Source organism: Synchiropus splendidus, chromosome 1 (genome assembly GCF_027744825.2).
Source record: "Synchiropus splendidus isolate RoL2022-P1 chromosome 1, RoL_Sspl_1.0, whole genome shotgun sequence".
NCBI lineage: Eukaryota > Metazoa > Chordata > Actinopteri > Syngnathiformes > Callionymidae > Synchiropus > Synchiropus splendidus.
The window spans coordinates 53,517,817-53,533,086 of record NC_071334.1 but is presented as its reverse complement, the minus strand read 5'-3'; the positions used below and the strand labels follow the sequence as shown (position 1 = coordinate 53,533,086).

General features: G+C 40.7%; 5 protein-coding genes and 3 non-coding genes across 9 annotated transcripts; 2 read left to right on the top strand and 6 right to left on the bottom strand.

The window, feature by feature from the left end:
* Positions 1 to 296: 296 nt before the first annotated feature.
* Positions 297 to 2,169, bottom strand: LOC128762634 (UPF0729 protein C18orf32 homolog). The gene is made up of 3 exons (XM_053871012.1): positions 2,049 to 2,169; positions 895 to 1,097; positions 297 to 576 (listed from the first exon to the last, which is right to left on the bottom strand). Exons 2-3 carry the CDS (start codon positions 1,063 to 1,065, stop codon positions 511 to 513), a joined length of 237 nt encoding a protein of 78 aa, XP_053726987.1. The 5' UTR covers positions 1,066 to 1,097; positions 2,049 to 2,169; the 3' UTR covers positions 297 to 510.
* On the top strand, positions 1,658 to 5,330 carry rad1 (RAD1 homolog (S. pombe)). Its single transcript, XM_053870988.1, has 8 exons — positions 1,658 to 1,679; positions 2,099 to 2,213; positions 3,086 to 3,287; positions 3,363 to 3,471; positions 3,670 to 3,827; positions 4,149 to 4,249; positions 4,641 to 4,739; positions 4,867 to 5,330. Exons 2-8 carry the CDS (start codon positions 2,119 to 2,121, stop codon positions 5,036 to 5,038), a joined length of 936 nt encoding a protein of 311 aa, XP_053726963.1. The 5' UTR covers positions 1,658 to 1,679; positions 2,099 to 2,118; the 3' UTR covers positions 5,039 to 5,330.
* On the bottom strand, positions 5,326 to 8,450 carry bxdc2 (brix domain containing 2). Its single transcript, XM_053870976.1, has 10 exons — positions 8,261 to 8,450; positions 8,007 to 8,118; positions 7,890 to 7,933; positions 7,690 to 7,760; positions 7,566 to 7,615; positions 7,413 to 7,486; positions 6,801 to 6,851; positions 6,625 to 6,726; positions 5,801 to 5,929; positions 5,326 to 5,719 (listed from the first exon to the last, which is right to left on the bottom strand). The coding sequence occupies exons 1-10, from the start codon at positions 8,408 to 8,410 to the stop codon at positions 5,471 to 5,473; spliced, it is 1,032 nt and encodes a 343-aa protein (XP_053726951.1). The 5' UTR covers positions 8,411 to 8,450; the 3' UTR covers positions 5,326 to 5,470.
* dnajc21 (DnaJ heat shock protein family (Hsp40) member C21) lies at positions 6,475 to 14,062 on the top strand. 2 transcript variants are annotated; one of them, XM_053870954.1, is made up of 12 exons: positions 6,475 to 9,019; positions 9,202 to 9,295; positions 9,385 to 9,508; positions 9,585 to 9,713; positions 9,826 to 10,130; positions 10,192 to 10,352; positions 10,518 to 10,611; positions 10,709 to 10,921; positions 10,992 to 11,040; positions 11,104 to 11,228; positions 11,512 to 11,602; positions 11,800 to 14,062. In XM_053870954.1, exons 1-12 carry the CDS (start codon positions 8,923 to 8,925, stop codon positions 11,953 to 11,955), a joined length of 1,638 nt encoding a protein of 545 aa, XP_053726929.1. In that variant the 5' UTR covers positions 6,475 to 8,922; the 3' UTR covers positions 11,956 to 14,062. The 2 variants fall into 2 exon arrangements, with proteins under 2 accessions (XP_053726929.1, XP_053726937.1); XM_053870962.1 differs by having other exon boundaries at positions 6,477 to 9,019; positions 11,515 to 11,602.
* rpl37 (ribosomal protein L37) lies at positions 13,120 to 15,150 on the bottom strand. Its single transcript, XM_053871001.1, has 4 exons — positions 15,036 to 15,150; positions 14,315 to 14,450; positions 13,775 to 13,859; positions 13,120 to 13,227 (listed from the first exon to the last, which is right to left on the bottom strand). The coding sequence occupies exons 1-4, from the start codon at positions 15,036 to 15,038 to the stop codon at positions 13,158 to 13,160; spliced, it is 294 nt and encodes a 97-aa protein (XP_053726976.1). The 5' UTR covers positions 15,039 to 15,150; the 3' UTR covers positions 13,120 to 13,157.
* On the bottom strand, positions 13,380 to 13,458 carry LOC128753001 (small nucleolar RNA SNORD72). The gene has a single exon (XR_008413752.1). It is a non-coding gene; the product is annotated as a small nucleolar RNA SNORD72 (small nucleolar RNA).
* Positions 14,034 to 14,111, bottom strand: LOC128753000 (small nucleolar RNA SNORD72). Its single transcript, XR_008413751.1, has one exon. It is a non-coding gene; the product is annotated as a small nucleolar RNA SNORD72 (small nucleolar RNA).
* On the bottom strand, positions 14,535 to 14,612 carry LOC128752999 (small nucleolar RNA SNORD72). Its single transcript, XR_008413750.1, has one exon. It is a non-coding gene; the product is annotated as a small nucleolar RNA SNORD72 (small nucleolar RNA).
* Positions 15,151 to 15,270: the final 120 nt, after the last annotated feature.

Genomic DNA, 15,270 nt, shown 5'->3' with positions numbered 1-15,270 from the left:
TGCTGTACATGAGGAATAGGGCTTAGTTGTGACACTGTGATTTGGCATAGCACAAAACGACCACTAGATGGCAGTTTTTTCTCTTTAAAAGCATGAGCGCTTCCTAGACAACCATAAAGTCTGTGGCGTGAACACATAATAAAATTCGAGATACATCAAATGCCTATCACTGTAAATGCTATAAACTATAAACAAATAGTGGGATAATTGTTTTAGCCGCATATTAACAAAAATAAAGCTTTCATCCATTGTAACTTTTTAACAATCATCACAAAAAACAACAAAGCTCATGAGGGAATTACTTTATTGAATTCACAGATGGTGGAAAATGTCATCATTTATGATAAAAACAAATGTTAAACCCGTTTCAGAAATAAGAAGGAAATGGTGAAATTGTTTAGTGCCATTTAAGATGATGGATGAGTTAAATATCAGCTATAAATATCAGCACAATGACTAAATTTATCTGATTAAATATTTACACATTCTTAAAGACATGAATCCATTCTGTCAGTCCATCTTCTTGTTTCCTTCTATAGTGGATCCATTCGCAGTTGCTGCACCATTAAGTTCAGACTGAAAGACAAGAAAGTGAATGACATTAAAAACATAATGATGATTTTAGTTTGTTTCCTGCAATGACTGGTGAAGCTAAAAATCGCGCCGTCACATTGAATTTATGTTTACAGCAGTAATAGTTCTGAAGAAGTCCAGAAAATGAAAATCAATTACAGTAAATCGATAACTTTAAAAGAACATTTGTAGAGACATATCTGGAAGAAAGTAATAAGGAACTGAAATGTTTTCTGAGATTCACCACCAGACTGAAAATAATTCCTGTATATCACTTGTTACGCTGGCCATTGAAGCTGTTTCTGATTCTCATTCAGATACCTTTTGAATTCCATTTGATTTTCCACTCTCATTTGTATCAGACTCCTGCACTGCTTTCTTGGTCCAGAATGTGTTGATGAATGGAGAAATGAAAGGATAGATGATTGGCTCCAGGAACCTCTTGTAGACCCACAACAGGACAGGAATGACGATGCAAGGAATGCAGACCATGACTGTAGCTTAGTCAGGACACCAAAGAGAGCCTGCCTCACAAAAAAATCACAGTAATTTTTTTATGCAAGAGCTTCTCAGACAGAAAACATTTACAGTACGAACTAGGTTGCACAGTCATTTGTCATAAACAAGCTATCAATAGTACAAGATAGATTCACCACAGAAAAGTTGTCTTGACAACCAAAATAGCTGTTTGAAAAAAATACAATAATAATTCTGCAAACTAACGACAAGGTACAAAATAATTTAAAATGTTTAGTTTCATGATGTGCATAATTTCAGAGTTGTATGAAGTATTGGTGATGCTAATAACATGAGTGAGACATCTGGCCATCCACTTGTGGCTCAAGAATGGATGTCAGAAAAATGAAACACACAAAGCCACACGAAACAGCTGCTCCTAGGTGTCCAAGAGACAGCTGACCCATAAAACCAAACCAAAGAAAGCCAAATATCGGTGCCAATCGTTTTTAGACTGTTTTAACAAACACGACTGACAACTTTGATTACAGTGCACTTGAAAGAAAACAGTGCTCCAACCACGGACGGACACGTCAAAACAGTTTGCTCGCCCCTCATATAACACAAGAGCAATCGAACTCAAACAGCAGGTAAAAATATCTACCGCTCGCTGTGCAGCGCATTTAAATAAAGGCAACCATAGTGTTAGAACGTGGTATATGGTGTAATAACATGCTAACAAACATATTTGAAATTATCTGCCTATTTGTTTCATATACATTGACCAAAGAATATTTTGTTTATATAATTAATTAATGTCACATAAAACAGTTCCCGAAGCTTCGTGTAGGTGTCTCAGGAAATCTCACGACCGTCGTCACGACGCTGCTAAGCGCTAGTTACCATTAGCTTCACTTCGCCGCTAGACGATTAACTCAATGAATTTCAAATATTTCAACCAATAATATCGCAATGAAGTATAATAACTGCTGTAAACTGAAGATATGGCCGATAATTACCTGGACAAGGAGCGCTTAACAAAAAACGTTTGGTTTGTTTTGGACGACAGCGAACTATCTGGAAACAGACATGCGCATGAACCACCCGGAAGTGGGCGAAGGACAGGAAGTTGTGGCTGCTGAGCGCCTGTCTTCGGAAAAGGTGTTTGTGCTACCAAAACATTCGTAAGTGATGCTACGCTAACCTCTGTACCTTATCATCCTTCTGATAAATGTATACGCGAAGGTCGAGTCTGTCAATATAACAAGTTACACGTAATTTGGGAAATGCATGTGATCTACTCATTTTGGCCAATGTTGCAGCTAGTGGTGCTAGCACTTACGTTACTTGTTGTAATAATTGTTGCTGTCATGTTTTGACGTGTCAAATCAAAATAATTGTACAAATGATGGTGACGAGATAATTGTTTAATGTGTTGTTATAGCAATGCTCACTCCAACATCAGTGTCTACTTGTGGTTAGTTGTCACTTTCTATGTGAACGGATTCCCTAAATCGATTTCCCCTGTCCTGACTACTGTTTTATAGAGCTTATAAGATCACAATTCGTGACTTTGAATCCACTTTTTTCCATTTTCAACTTGCCCTGAGTAAAGAAAAAATACCTGCTGAGACGTCTGGTGTGAGTCGTGTACAATTTCAAAAGTTTCCATTTTATAATCTCCAAAAATCAAAGCCAGAGCTTCGAGGTAATCACTTGGTTATAAAACGGCTTAAAAGAGAGCCGTGATAGTGGCTTTGTTTTCCCAATGAATTCCTCATCCCATGCCATGGATGGAAGGCTGCACCTGTGCCAGATATTCCACTACAGATCATAGACCATTAAGGAGGAGCCTAATACAAACCCTGGTTCACTCCATTAGTTATATTCAGGCTGGAATCAAACCTAGCTGTAAGACTAGAGTACTAACCGCTACACTGCTGCTCAACAGGCCTCATTACCATGTTTTATGTGAAATATAATGATGAATTCAGATCTAACAATGTGATTTCTCTGGATGCAAATATATTGTCTTACTTCATTTCTTTTATCTTAGCGTCACAATGCCTCTGTCAACACAATCCCAGGGCGACAATGAGGAGTACGCTCTGGTGGCCAGTCTGGATAACGCTCGCAACCTCTCCAACATACTGAAGGCCATCACATTCAAAGATCACGCCATCTTCACAGCAACACCTAATGGCCTGAAGGTAACAGTGGAGGACTCCAAATGTCTTCAAGCCAACGCCTTCATCCAGGTTGGTCCGTGGAATCTTAATAAATACCCTTTTGCCTGACCTAAATGAAGATGGATGGTCTCATTGTGACTTCAGGCCGAGATTTTTCAAGAATTCACGATAAAAGAAGACCTGGTGGGTTTTCAAGTCAACCTCACTGTACTGCTGGATTGTCTCAGCATCTTTGGCGGGAGCACATTGCCAGGTAAAACCAGGAGACAACTGATTCATTGACACCATTACTTAATCACACACACAAGAATCAATCTGTAGCACACCACTTCATATTTTGTCGGTCAGAGATACATATTTGGCCTGCAATCTTCCGATGGGATTTTTATGACACACCTCAACACCACAACTGTCCTTTGTTTTGTCTTCCATTCATCCATCGATGCTACAGGGATGTCAACAGCCCTGCGGATGTGCTACCGTGGATATGGCTACCCTCTGACTCTGTTCCTAGAAGAGGGTGGTGTGGTGACCGTCTGCAAGATCAACACACAAGAGCCAGAGGAACCGATTGACTTTGATTTCTGCAGCAGCAATGTGACCAACAAGGTTGAAATAAGTGAATGTGTAGAAATGTTGGCTGGTATTTCAAACTGGCCTCCAATTTGTTAGGGTAGTTTCTGGTATTTTCTTCATGCATGTGAAAAGCTTTGTTCCAGACAGTTCACTGTCATGAATCGTGCCACCTGACTTTTTGAAGTAGGAAAATGAAATTGAGTCATGTAATTTGGATTGGAAATTTCTGTTTTCAATGGCAGTGATTGATGTCTCACCGAACGCTGTCAGCGAAAATGGCATCCAAAAGAAACATTTGTTGATATCATGATGATTAAAAGACAATGTTGCTAGCTTACTATATTGTTGTTTCAGGTGATCCTGATGTCTGAAAGCCTCAAAGAAGCTTTTTCTGAGCTTGACATGACCAGTGAAGTGCTACAGATCACCATGTCTCCAACACAGCCATACTTCCGGTTTGTTGTCGATGTTTAAATGTATAATAATGAGAAATGTGAGGCCTCTAAAATGCTTGTACATAGTCACACGTAAATGAGATTCAGTCCAAACATCACCATAAAATAGCAACTCAAATGCTGCACTGTGTATTTTGGAATATTTTGCCCATATCTGAAGATTCAAACCAGGTAAAGGAAAAATACTTTTTTTTTTTTTAACCACAATGGACTACTCCCTTGGTCTCTGTGATATACCCGGTGCACGTAGGCTCCATGTTGGAGACCCCTCATGGCTTCATTATTGTTTCATTGCATACATTTCAGTCAATATTACATTACTCATTAATGACACCCGCCTGAACTTGGCCATTTAATAAGTCTGACTTTTTTCTCTTTCATATCCATTTAGTTTGTCTACTTTTGGGAATTCTGGGAATGCTCACTATGATTACCCCAAAGACTCGGAGATGATGGAATTATTCCGCTGCAGCAAAACACAAACAAACAGGTATTTGATTCAAGTGGCTTGTGCTATAAATATCAATTTGACTGTTAAGGACTTTAATAAGATTTGGAAGAGTTGGCTCGGGAAAATGTGGACCAGGCCTGGAAACTTTTTTTTTTTTCCATCACAGGTATAAGATGTCCTTGCTGAAGCCGTCCACCAAGGCTCTGGCTTTGTCCTGTAAAGTGTCAGTGAGAACAGACAACCGTGGCTTCCTCTCGCTCCAGTACCTGGTCAGAAATGATGATGGACAGATCTGCTTCGTGGAATATTACTGTTGTCCTGATGAGGAAGTGGAGTGAGCACACACATTTGAGACCGGTTCAGAGGGCTTCCAAAGCACATTTGCCCATCCCTGCACTTTGATAGTGGATCTGTGTACTTTAATTTCTTGTGAACTTGTTATATTTACCTGAAACAAACCTTGGTGAACATGTACAGTAGGCTGCTGACTTTTCTCCATTAACAAATGAAGAAAATAAACACTATCTCAGGACTTTTTTGTGTTGCCTTTGGAAATGGTCTCAGCCTGATTGGAACTAAACAAAATGTTAATTTGCCAACGACAAAAAAAAAAAAAAAAATACAGGACCAAACTGATCTTTTATTTCTGATACAAAATATGTACTGCAGACAACTGATAGTCGTCTGGGATGGAACTTTGTACTGAACATCATAGAAATGATTTTAACACTAACTACACAAACCATTCTTTCATCAATCAGTCCACCGAGTTACCGACGTGCCATCTGCTTCCGCTGTCTTTTGAAAGCTTTGTGTTTGTTGCGTTTCGGCTCTTTTGGCGCAGGAGGTTCTGCCTCGATCTGAACTGGGTTTTTTTCCACTGGTGTGGCAAAGACATCAGCTGTAACGTCGGAGGATATAAGTGATCTTGGTTCACTTCTCTTGGTTTTCAGCAGCTCCTTCACCATCTGCTTCTCACGCACTCTAGCTGCAGCTGCAAGTCGAATCTCTCGACGGTGCTGTAAGAATATAATAAGGATTACACTTGGCACAAATTTGAGCACACTGTTGTGAAGGCAACTTTTGAAGAAATACTTCACCATATTAGGCGACTTGAAGTTTGCGTTTTCAAACAAAGTGGAGCCTCCAAAGCTCCCCTGAAAGATCTTAATGAGGTTGAGAACAAAGCGAGGGCCAATCTCTACAAGTGAGGCGTCCTCTTCAATGATCTAAAAGAGTAGAATGAATCGGAAAAAGACATTCAGAAGGGGACCAGAATGCAGGAGTATTTCCCTCGTTGATATAAAAAGATAACAGGCGATAGCATCCTCACCAAGTGGCACAGCTAATAATCAGTGTATCCGTTTTTATTTTGCTTATCTCAAACAACAAACTCAAAGACACAAAATATGAACGTGCCTTGCTTTCTTAATACCTTTGTGTGTGTGTGTGTGTGTGTGTGTGTGTGTGTGTGTGTGTGTGTTACGTTGTCACATGCTTTTCTGTATTATTCATTTATCCCTTAAAATAATAGCTCAATACAACATATTACAATACATCATTATGTACCTTATCCACACCTCTATACTACAATATATAGATATTGAGTCCTAGCAATACCCAGCCTAATCAACAAACCAGCGCCCCCACCACGTGTGCCGCTCTCAAACAATGAAAGACAACCACATTTACTATTGTGATATGCATTACTCTAAAAAAAGTTACTGGCTGTCACCTCTTCTTTACAGTAAAAGCTTCTTCGACCAATCTAAATCGATCCCAGTTAAACTCTGTAAATGTAAGAGTTCAAAAAACAAAAGATGTGTGAATAAGTAAATATTTAATGCGTGTATTTTATTTTATTGTATCAATGTATTAATGCAACACATTTTTCCCATGCAATTTTGGATACAAAAATGGTTACCTGGTAATTTCTGAACCATATCCTATCGTCTGCTATTGTGAATGTGAAGACATGGTCGACAAATGGCTGACTCTTTGGGTGATAACGTGGTGTTGAAAAAGTCTGAAAATGGGAAACAAATGTTCATAAATATAAGGTGCAAAACGGTAATTATTTCATACAATTCCAACACAAACCTGGATGAAGAGTTCCTTCAGTAAGGCGTAGTGGGGCTCTGCATCAAATTTCTGTAGAGTGTAACAAGTCAAAATGGCAGCAGGTGTACGAGAAGCATAGATGGAATCATAAAGTGCATGGCTGTATTGGCTACATCACGAATAGTATAATATAACAAATGCGTCTGCTAAGATAAAGATTAACATGCTTTCTATTAATACAGACGATATGCTGACAAAGTTGTTTTCTAGTTCAGAATGTTAGGTCAACTTCTTGTGGCGAGTGATCTTAACCTCAGTCAATTGATGTTCACAATGCAGAAACACCTGACTGAGGTATGCACTGCAGAAGAGGAGTGAAATATCGCCCAATATTTACACTTGAATGTTGTGTTATCTGTCTTTGATGAGTGGTTCTGTTACACGCATTCCTCTCTAGACATCAATCTTCCCCACAAAAAAATTAAAAATTCACAGCTTTCTTGATAAACTAATTCCCGAATTAAGTTCGATTGAATTGCTATAATAAGTTGAATCCAAAATGCAAGCAGACAGCCTCTAATCTCACTCTAAACATCACTAATTTTGATTAAACAATGTTTCAGTGGCCAGTACATGAACAGCAGTTCTCACCGGGTCAAATGACAACAGTGGTCTGGATCCCTTCAGGCAGTTCCCTGTCATCTTGAGCTCTGCCAGTGTGTGAACTGAGTGAAATGCAACATGTAAACCTCGGAACAAAAAAACGCGTCCTTTCTTAAATGCTCATGGAAATGTGCCACTTACTGTTTTGAACCAGGAATTTTGCTGAGGGTCCCCGAGGACTGTTTGAAATCCTGCGTTGCGAAAAATGAAAAACGACTCAATCACACACGAATGGCATTGCTTCCAATGAGCATCTTATACTGACCACATGTACAAGTCCTGCTTCTTCTTGGCTTCGAAAAAGATGCATTTGTTGCAGTTCTTTATCTCACACACCTGAAATCACGAAAAATAAGAACAGATTGTAAAGCATAAGTACCGAAATGCCAAGCGAATCACGATAAATTCTTGCAAGTCTTCGTTGAGAACATGACTACATTGACGACTTCCATGCAGGGGACTGACCTCGTTGATAACAAACAGCTTGTCTTTTCGGTCCATTTTTGTATCTGAAGGCAAAGAAACGATAGTCATACCAGATCACATATTGTGGTGTTGTCGGAGGTTTTGTTTCATGCTAACCTGATTTAGCATGGGGCATCATGGTCCTGAGGTCCTGCATCAAGTGTCTCGTTCTGAAGTCAATGCCTCTTGAGGAAAAAATAAGAACTCTTTCCTTGTTGACCCATTTCCCCTGTAATAGCAACGAGTACAGTCACTTCAAAACACTGTCAATAACATTTTGACAAGTTTAGCTGACATGGAATGCGGCATTAATGTTGTGTATCTAAGAGACCGACAGCAACAGCCATACGACAACCAACTCAATATCCCACCATTGAAACCGGAGCGGGAACTGTGACTTCATTCTTGATCTCCAACTCTGTGTCGATCGGAGTCTTGTCACTTCCATCGGCGAATTTTACTTTCTTTGCGTTTTTCACGACAGCGTGTTTTCCTCCACGTTTTCTCTTGAGCGTAGACATGTTTTCCACTGTACAGCAGGAAGTGGAAACTCAAACACTTAGTGCCGCAGCGACCCCTGTTGAAAGGAGGTAATACTGCGAATGGTCCCTAAACATGATCAAACCTTATCTGTAGATGTTAATATACCGGATAGAATGTTTTATACTGCAAATTATTAGGAATTATAGTGGTAAGGATCTTCACGTATGACTTAATAATTACGAAACTAAACTTTCGACACCGTTCGTAGAAAGTGTCGCGAGATTAAACGAGATCCGCTCTAAGGACGTGTATGTCGACGCAGGGCAGTTATTAAATTTCTCTCGGTTTTAAAACGTATTATCAATTACGCTTAATATGCTTACCGAGTCGTAAAGTGACTTTTCTTTGAAGTTATATATTGCCGTGGTGACGGCGTCTCACCGGCGCTAGCATGTTGTGGCTAGCTCCTCGCTAACTGGGCAACAACGTGATGGAAGCACTGGACTGACCATTCTTCGCTGTATGTTTTGAGTTGTGTCGGTATTTCAAGATGAAATGCCACTATGAAGTGCTGGGTGTAAAGCGAGACGCCGGAGATGATGATCTGAAAAAGGCGTACCGTAAACTCGCACTTAAATGGCATCCAGGTAAGCGTTCGAATTTCAGTGAACATTTGTATGAGCTTGTTTTGAGAGACTTGCCAAGTATGAAAAGAGCAAAATGAACCACATCAAAGAACTAATGACTTAAAATCAGTATATAAAAACAGTGAAGTAGAGAAAAGAATATTGCAATCATGTACAGCCTTTTTTGCGACTGTACCTTACAGATAAGAACTTGGATAATGCAGAAGACGCAGCAGAACAATTCAAGTTGATTCAGGCAGCTTATGATGTTCTCAGTGATCCACAGGAGAGAGCTTGGTGAGTGTTCTGCTATTATTGAGTTGGTTATTCCCCCACGACTGTGTTACACTTTTGCAAGTTCATATTTCCTCCTACATTTCTGGCAGGTATGACAATCACAGGGATGCTCTGCTGAAAGGAGGTTTAAGCGGTGACTATGAGGATGATAGTATCGACCTGCTGCAGTACTTCACTGTCACCTGCTATTCTGGTTATGGTGATGATGAAAAGGTTTGTTATTTATGGCTCCCAAGACCATGGCTCCCACTAACAACCTGTGCTATGCTTTCCTTCATGTTGCGTTCAGAGCTTTTACACCGTCTACAGGAATCTGTTCGAATCCATAGTGAAAGAGGAGATGGAGAACAGCAAAGTGGACGAGGAAGATGATGAAGAGTTTCCACCATTTGGAGATTCTCAGAGTGACTATGACACGGTAAGCAAACATCCAAGTGTCATACAGCTATATTTAAAAACTTAGACTGCTATATAGTTTCTTGACATTCAAATATTCATCATTTATAATTCTGTTTTTTTTTCCCTCACAGGTGGTTCACATGTTTTATGGCTACTGGCAGAGCTTCTGCACACGGAAAAACTTTGCCTGGAAGGAGGAGTATGATACCAGGCAAGCGTCCAACCGCTGGGAGAAAAGAGCGATGGAGAAGGAGAACAAGAAGACCAGGGAAAAGGGCAGGAAAGAGCGGAACGAGCTTGTCCGTCAGCTGGTCGCATTTGTTCGCAAACGGGACCGGAGAGTCCAGGCCCACAGAAAGCTGGTGGAGGAGCAGAATGCGGAGAAGATCAAGAAGATGGAGGAATTGAGGAGGAAGCAAAAGCTCAGCCAAGCAAAGTGAGGTGGAAAATGTTTTGTTTCTGTGTAGATCATTTTGTAAAATCCGTCTTTTACAAAGACTTGCCGAGGAGTACAAGGAGCAGAGCTGGGTGGACATGTCTGAACTGGAGAAGGGGCTGCAGCAGATGGAGGCCGAGTATGGAGAGACATTTGGAGATGCGTCAGAGAGTGAAGAGGACGAGTTGGACATGGACACTTTGGAAAATGGCGAGGGATGGGGTCAGTCTGTTTTAAAATTTGATCACTCAAACGTCACTTTTGTGACTTGTCTTACGTACATATTACAATTGACCACCACAGCTGTGAGACTCCTCTGTGATCACAGAGAAGACTCCTGCCCTTATCAACTTCAGTTACTCAAATGTTCATGAAATATGTTCACAGACGCTGCACAGATTGGTATAGATGATCTGGAAATTGAAGACTTTGATGACATGTACTGCCCAGCGTGTGACAAGTCCTTTAAATCTGACAAGGCGTGAGTATAAATTCAGCTTGGACTTTCTGTGTATCATTCACAATTTTTTAAATGTTTTTTGATATTTACAAAGGTTTCATAATGTTTCATTTGATAGCATGAAGAACCACGAGAAGTCCAAAAAGCATCGTGAAATGGTCGCTCTGCTTCGACAGAGACTAGAGGAAGAGGAGGAGTCACTTGGGCTGAATCAGGAGACTCGGGAAATAGAAGGGGAGAATGGAGAGAAGAAATATGGTGATGATGATGATGATGAAGAAGAAGAAGAAGAAGAAGAAGAAGATGAGGAGGAGGCTAAACCAAGACAGAAGTAAAACAATGATCAATATGTCAGAGTGTGACATTGTTCACTTGATTTAAAAAAATGTCTTATCACTCAGGCTGTCGAAGAAGCAGAAGAAGAAAAAGAAACAACAGAGAGTTGTAAATGTGAGTGATCTCAGTTTCATGTTTTGTCTGATTGATGTGACACTATCTCATCCATGATTCCAGGAGAGTGCTCCAGAGGAGGAAGAGAAGGAGCCAGCTGTGGTCCAGAGTACAGACGATATACCTAAAGAGTCAGCGGATCCACCGGAGCCAGAACAGCAAGAAGATCTTCCCACACAGGCCAACAGGTTAGATCTTTGTTGCTGGATCATCCTGCATGACCCAAATAAGTCTCAGCTGATTGTGGGGGGGGGGAAACGGGAAGAAAGTAGACCTGCTGGAATTCTTATATCATGGGTTGTCCAACTTTTACACTATGAAAGATGCTCAGAATCTCTTGCAGTTTGGCTCTACTCTGTCCCTTGAGCAAGTACCAGTCTGGCCTTAACTTTGTTGCCAAACCACTCTCCATGAGCTGAGCCGCCCTTCCAGTGGTCAAATGTGTTTCTATGCATTATCTCTTCTGTGTAGCAGCTCTGGGAAGATGAAAGGAAAGAAGGGAGGAGGAAAAGAGAAAGTGAAGAATGCCAAGTCGATCAAGCGGGATGAGCCAGATGTCCAGGTTTGTACAACAATTATTTAGAATTATGGGGAGGATGAATGATTGTCTCTTATTTATCAGTCACCCCCTTTAAAGTCCATTAAAAAGCAATTTAATTTCAGCTTCCAACAGAAACGGTTCCTTTTAAACATTTGCTGTTTCATGAAGTCCGCAGTCTCTCTAAAAGAGCTTCAAGGTTTGTGCTTCATCTCCTGCAGAAAGAAGTGATACTCCGCTGTGTGACCTGCAGCCATGAGTTCCCCACCAGGAACAAGTTGTTTGACCACCTGAAGGCCAGTGGTCATGCATCTGCCTTGTCCTCTGCCCCGGGCTCCATGAGCAAAACCAAGAAAGACAAAAGGAAAATCAGATGATGATGCATGAACGTAAAAGCTTTTTTTTTTTTTTTTTCACGTGTGTTGAAGTGGCTGCTGCTGGCGTGACCTCATGTTGACAATAGGTGTATGCGACTTTCAATTGTTATTGAACAATGAATAGCCACTTTACCAGCTGGCTCTGGATTGAGTCTGACGGTGAAATCTGTTGGTCGAGTTTTACAATCAAATGTTAATGTTATGTTGGCTAGTTTTCACCTGCTTGACTTCCTATGGAAAGAAATGTGCTGCTAGAATTTCCTGTTTACCGCCCTCTTCTGGTGAACAGTCACTCAGCCATTTCTAGTTTATCAAATATGGTATGAGTAGTTCGTTTACATCGATCCTAATGCACCAGTTGTGCATTCCTGGTCTATCCAAAGATGGATCACTGTCACACTCATTATATAGCAATTTAGGCAACATGTCTTCAGGATTTCCCAGCTTTTCAGTTTCCTCCTCCTTCACCTCGAACACCATCCCAAGTTAAAAGACTCCCATGAGCCTTGTCTTCATCTCAGCATCTACAGGTATACTGCAACAAGAGCATGAGGCTTTGCTTGCAGTCACACAGGGAGCCATTGTCTCAGGTGGAAAAGCTGAATTGGACTAATAACTTCAGTCCAAAACCTGCGTGGAATGAAATATTACTTCAGAGTACTGCACCTCCTGTACTATGATACACATTACTACCACTCAGGATCCATGCTCTTTTCTCTAAGTCTTTAGATGGTGAAACCAACTCTCACCAACTTGCTGTGTGTGGCAGTCCATTTGGCTGAATGTTCTACACTACATCCAAGTGATGGCACTCCAACTGAATTTCAATATTCGAGTGCCAGCGGCTATTTATGGAATCGCAGGAGCTGCCAGCAAAGAGCAATTATTCATGGAATTAGATTCACATGTCACATTTAGTGATCAGGTGATTTAAGTCAGGTGTAACTTAATAAATGCTTCCCATCAATGAAAGCTTGATTCAGTGTGGACATTTGTTTTCATACATGTATGCAGGGGGAAACATGTTGGTCTGTGATGAAACAACACTGCTTTCTTAACTTGTTTTTAGGGCCATTACTGGCAAACTTGCAGACTGAAGGGGTTGTGTTTATCAGTTAGCAGTATGTCATTTAAAATGCGACACAAAAAAGATCCAGGAGAGACTATGGTTCATCACATTTATTTAACCAAAAATGTGTCATTTATGAAGAGCTGGAGGCACCAACTGCTGCACGCTTGGGTTTGGGGGCAGTGCCTTCCCGGAAGCCATTTCTGGAAAAAAAAAACAAAACAACCAATGTAATAACCGTAACAAGTGGTCAAAGTTGATGTTTGTGTAGCCATTTATGAATGAAGGAATCTATTTTACACCTGATCTGTGTCCATTTAATGACAATTGACTATGGAAAGTGGTATCAGACTGTTGATGACCTCAGAGAAAACAGTAATATCACTGTGATTTCATTTGTTCAGACATTTATTTTCACCCATCATCGGCCAGCAGTCTTTACCGGGTCGGACAACAGTCTAAAATGTTGCTGCGGTCAAGTTATTCTTCTTTGTATCACAACATCACTCAAGATAGCAACACCTTTTTCTGCACTTTGAAAAAGCCAGCCTTTGCTGCTACTGTAACAGTTCAGCTGAGAGCTATGTTTAGATCACACCAGGTAAAAAATAAATAAAAAAAAAAAAACTTATTTCACTGACAAACCGTAACTGGGACGTAGGCTGAACGCAGGATGCTTAGCCAATGAAGGTTAAAAATATAACCAGCGCAACATCTTCAACAATGAAGTGGGCATTAAGACATTCTTACCTGAATCGACGGTAGACAACCTTCATGTGTCTGAGACGGCCGGTACCAGTGGTATTCCTCCTCTTTGCCTTGGCACTCCAGTTATCTGAAAACAACATAAAAATGGTTGAATCCTTCCAGGCTGTACCTTCAATTTACCCATGAATGAATGTTAAGCAAACCTTTAGAGAAGTAAGCACAAAACATCTTCTGTTCAACAAGATTACATTATATTCAAGTAAGGCTTTCGGTACGTGACAGAAGAGATGCAACTGACTGCTGCTGACCTCAGAGGAAACACTGATATCACTGTGATTTCATTTGTTCAGACATTAATTTTCTCCATCATCAGTCAGCAGCTTTTATGGGTCGGATATTAGGTTTAATCGTGCATGCCATCCACAGTGAAATTATACAAAGTCGCCAGAGATAAAATGTAAAAACTCCCACTTCAAATATTTTAGCAAACCTTTTCCAGTCATTCATTAGGATGATTAGAAATCAGATTCCAAACAGATAACTTACTTATTCAAACAAACAACTCAGACAAAGCGGACTTACACTTTCTCTTGCGCTTCTCCGGGTAACCACACTTGCCACAGGTGGACTTCTGCAGGTGGTAGGCTTTGGACCCACAACGACGGCACAGGGTGTGCGTCTTGTTCCGGCGCTTACCGAAAGATGATGTTCCCTTCGTCTGTGGCACAGAGAGTGGGTGGGATGAAGGGAAATAAATCAGTAAAGCGTTTGAAACAGTTTTAGTCGCAGTTGGACCTCTTGCGTCTTGTCTCAGTTATGCATTGTGAATCAGTATAATTCATATGTTCAGACATTTATTTCAGAACATCATAGACAAGACTCCAGACTGACTGACATATGAATTCCTACATTAAATATAGCGTGACAAACGGTAGTTTTAATGGAAGCGCTCATCGGCTAATGAAGGAGCTAAATCCCGAGTAGCAGTGGTACCAAATGCGATTTTATACATTAGAAAATCATGGAAAATCGGGAGACGGCCAAGAGTGTTGTCATTTTTAGTATAAATACAACGAAAACGTGGCACACTCCATATTATTGATAAGCTAACCACTGAAGCCGGCGCTTAGCCGCTCCGTAGGAAGTAATGTCATATTTATCCAAATGAACACCATCTCACTACAATTCTTCAACTAAACTGTTAAGAGGTTTGGCCGACAAGGGAATACGGTTAATTTGAGACATCAACAACTTGTATAAACCAGATGTTTGCAGATTTTGTCAGGTCAGCGTTGTAGCTCACCATTTTCGTCCAGGGGCTGTGGGGGAAAGAGACCGGAAAAGGAGCGTGCGTTGCATCAAATTACATCCGGGCCGTGTCACAACAGAAAGCGACCCCATAAAGGGTTCCGACTTTACTACGGGGGAAAAAAACATACATTATGATAATAACACATTAGTTAGCGAGTAGTGCTCAGGCAATTGCCTTATCATAATTGTAGGTAATTGTGATGATTAATAGATCGCCAGTGAGAGCG

What these genes read in the sequence shown, in the direction of transcription:
- dnajc21 (XM_053870954.1), top strand. Translation starts at nt 8,923, where the DNA reads ATGAAATGCCACTATGAAGTGCTGGGTGTAAAGCGAGACGCCGGAGAT. An exon ending in GTTATGGTGATGATGAAAAG is followed by an intron (nt 9,509 to 9,584) that starts GTTTGTTATTTA and finishes TGTTGCGTTCAG; the next exon opens with AGCTTTTACACCGTCTACAG. An exon ending in AACAACAGAGAGTTGTAAAT is followed by an intron (nt 11,041 to 11,103) that starts GTGAGTGATCTC and finishes CCATGATTCCAG; the next exon opens with GAGAGTGCTCCAGAGGAGGA.
- rad1 (XM_053870988.1), top strand. Translation starts at nt 2,119, where the DNA reads ATGCGCATGAACCACCCGGAAGTGGGCGAAGGACAGGAAGTTGTGGCT. An exon ending in GCAGCAATGTGACCAACAAG is followed by an intron (nt 3,828 to 4,148) that starts GTTGAAATAAGT and finishes TTGTTGTTTCAG; the next exon opens with GTGATCCTGATGTCTGAAAG. An exon ending in AGCAAAACACAAACAAACAG is followed by an intron (nt 4,740 to 4,866) that starts GTATTTGATTCA and finishes TTTCCATCACAG; the next exon opens with GTATAAGATGTCCTTGCTGA.
- LOC128762634 (XM_053871012.1), bottom strand. Translation starts at nt 1,065, where the DNA reads ATGGTCTGCATTCCTTGCATCGTCATTCCTGTCCTGTTGTGGGTCTAC. An exon ending in AATCAAATGGAATTCAAAAG is followed by an intron (nt 577 to 894) that starts GTATCTGAATGA and finishes CTTGTCTTTCAG; the next exon opens with TCTGAACTTAATGGTGCAGC.
- bxdc2 (XM_053870976.1), bottom strand. Translation starts at nt 8,410, where the DNA reads ATGTCTACGCTCAAGAGAAAACGTGGAGGAAAACACGCTGTCGTGAAA. An exon ending in AAGCAGGACTTGTACATGTG is followed by an intron (nt 7,616 to 7,689) that starts GTCAGTATAAGA and finishes TTCGCAACGCAG; the next exon opens with GATTTCAAACAGTCCTCGGG. An exon ending in TATGGTTCAGAAATTACCAG is followed by an intron (nt 5,930 to 6,624) that starts GTAACCATTTTT and finishes CTACTCTTTTAG; the next exon opens with ATCATTGAAGAGGACGCCTC.
- rpl37 (XM_053871001.1), bottom strand. An exon ending in GGAGAAGCGCAAGAGAAAGT is followed by an intron (nt 13,860 to 14,314) that starts GTAAGTCCGCTT and finishes TGTTGTTTTCAG; the next exon opens with ATAACTGGAGTGCCAAGGCA. An exon ending in GTTGTCTACCGTCGATTCAG is followed by an intron (nt 13,228 to 13,774) that starts GTAAGAATGTCT and finishes TTTTTTTTCCAG; the next exon opens with AAATGGCTTCCGGGAAGGCA.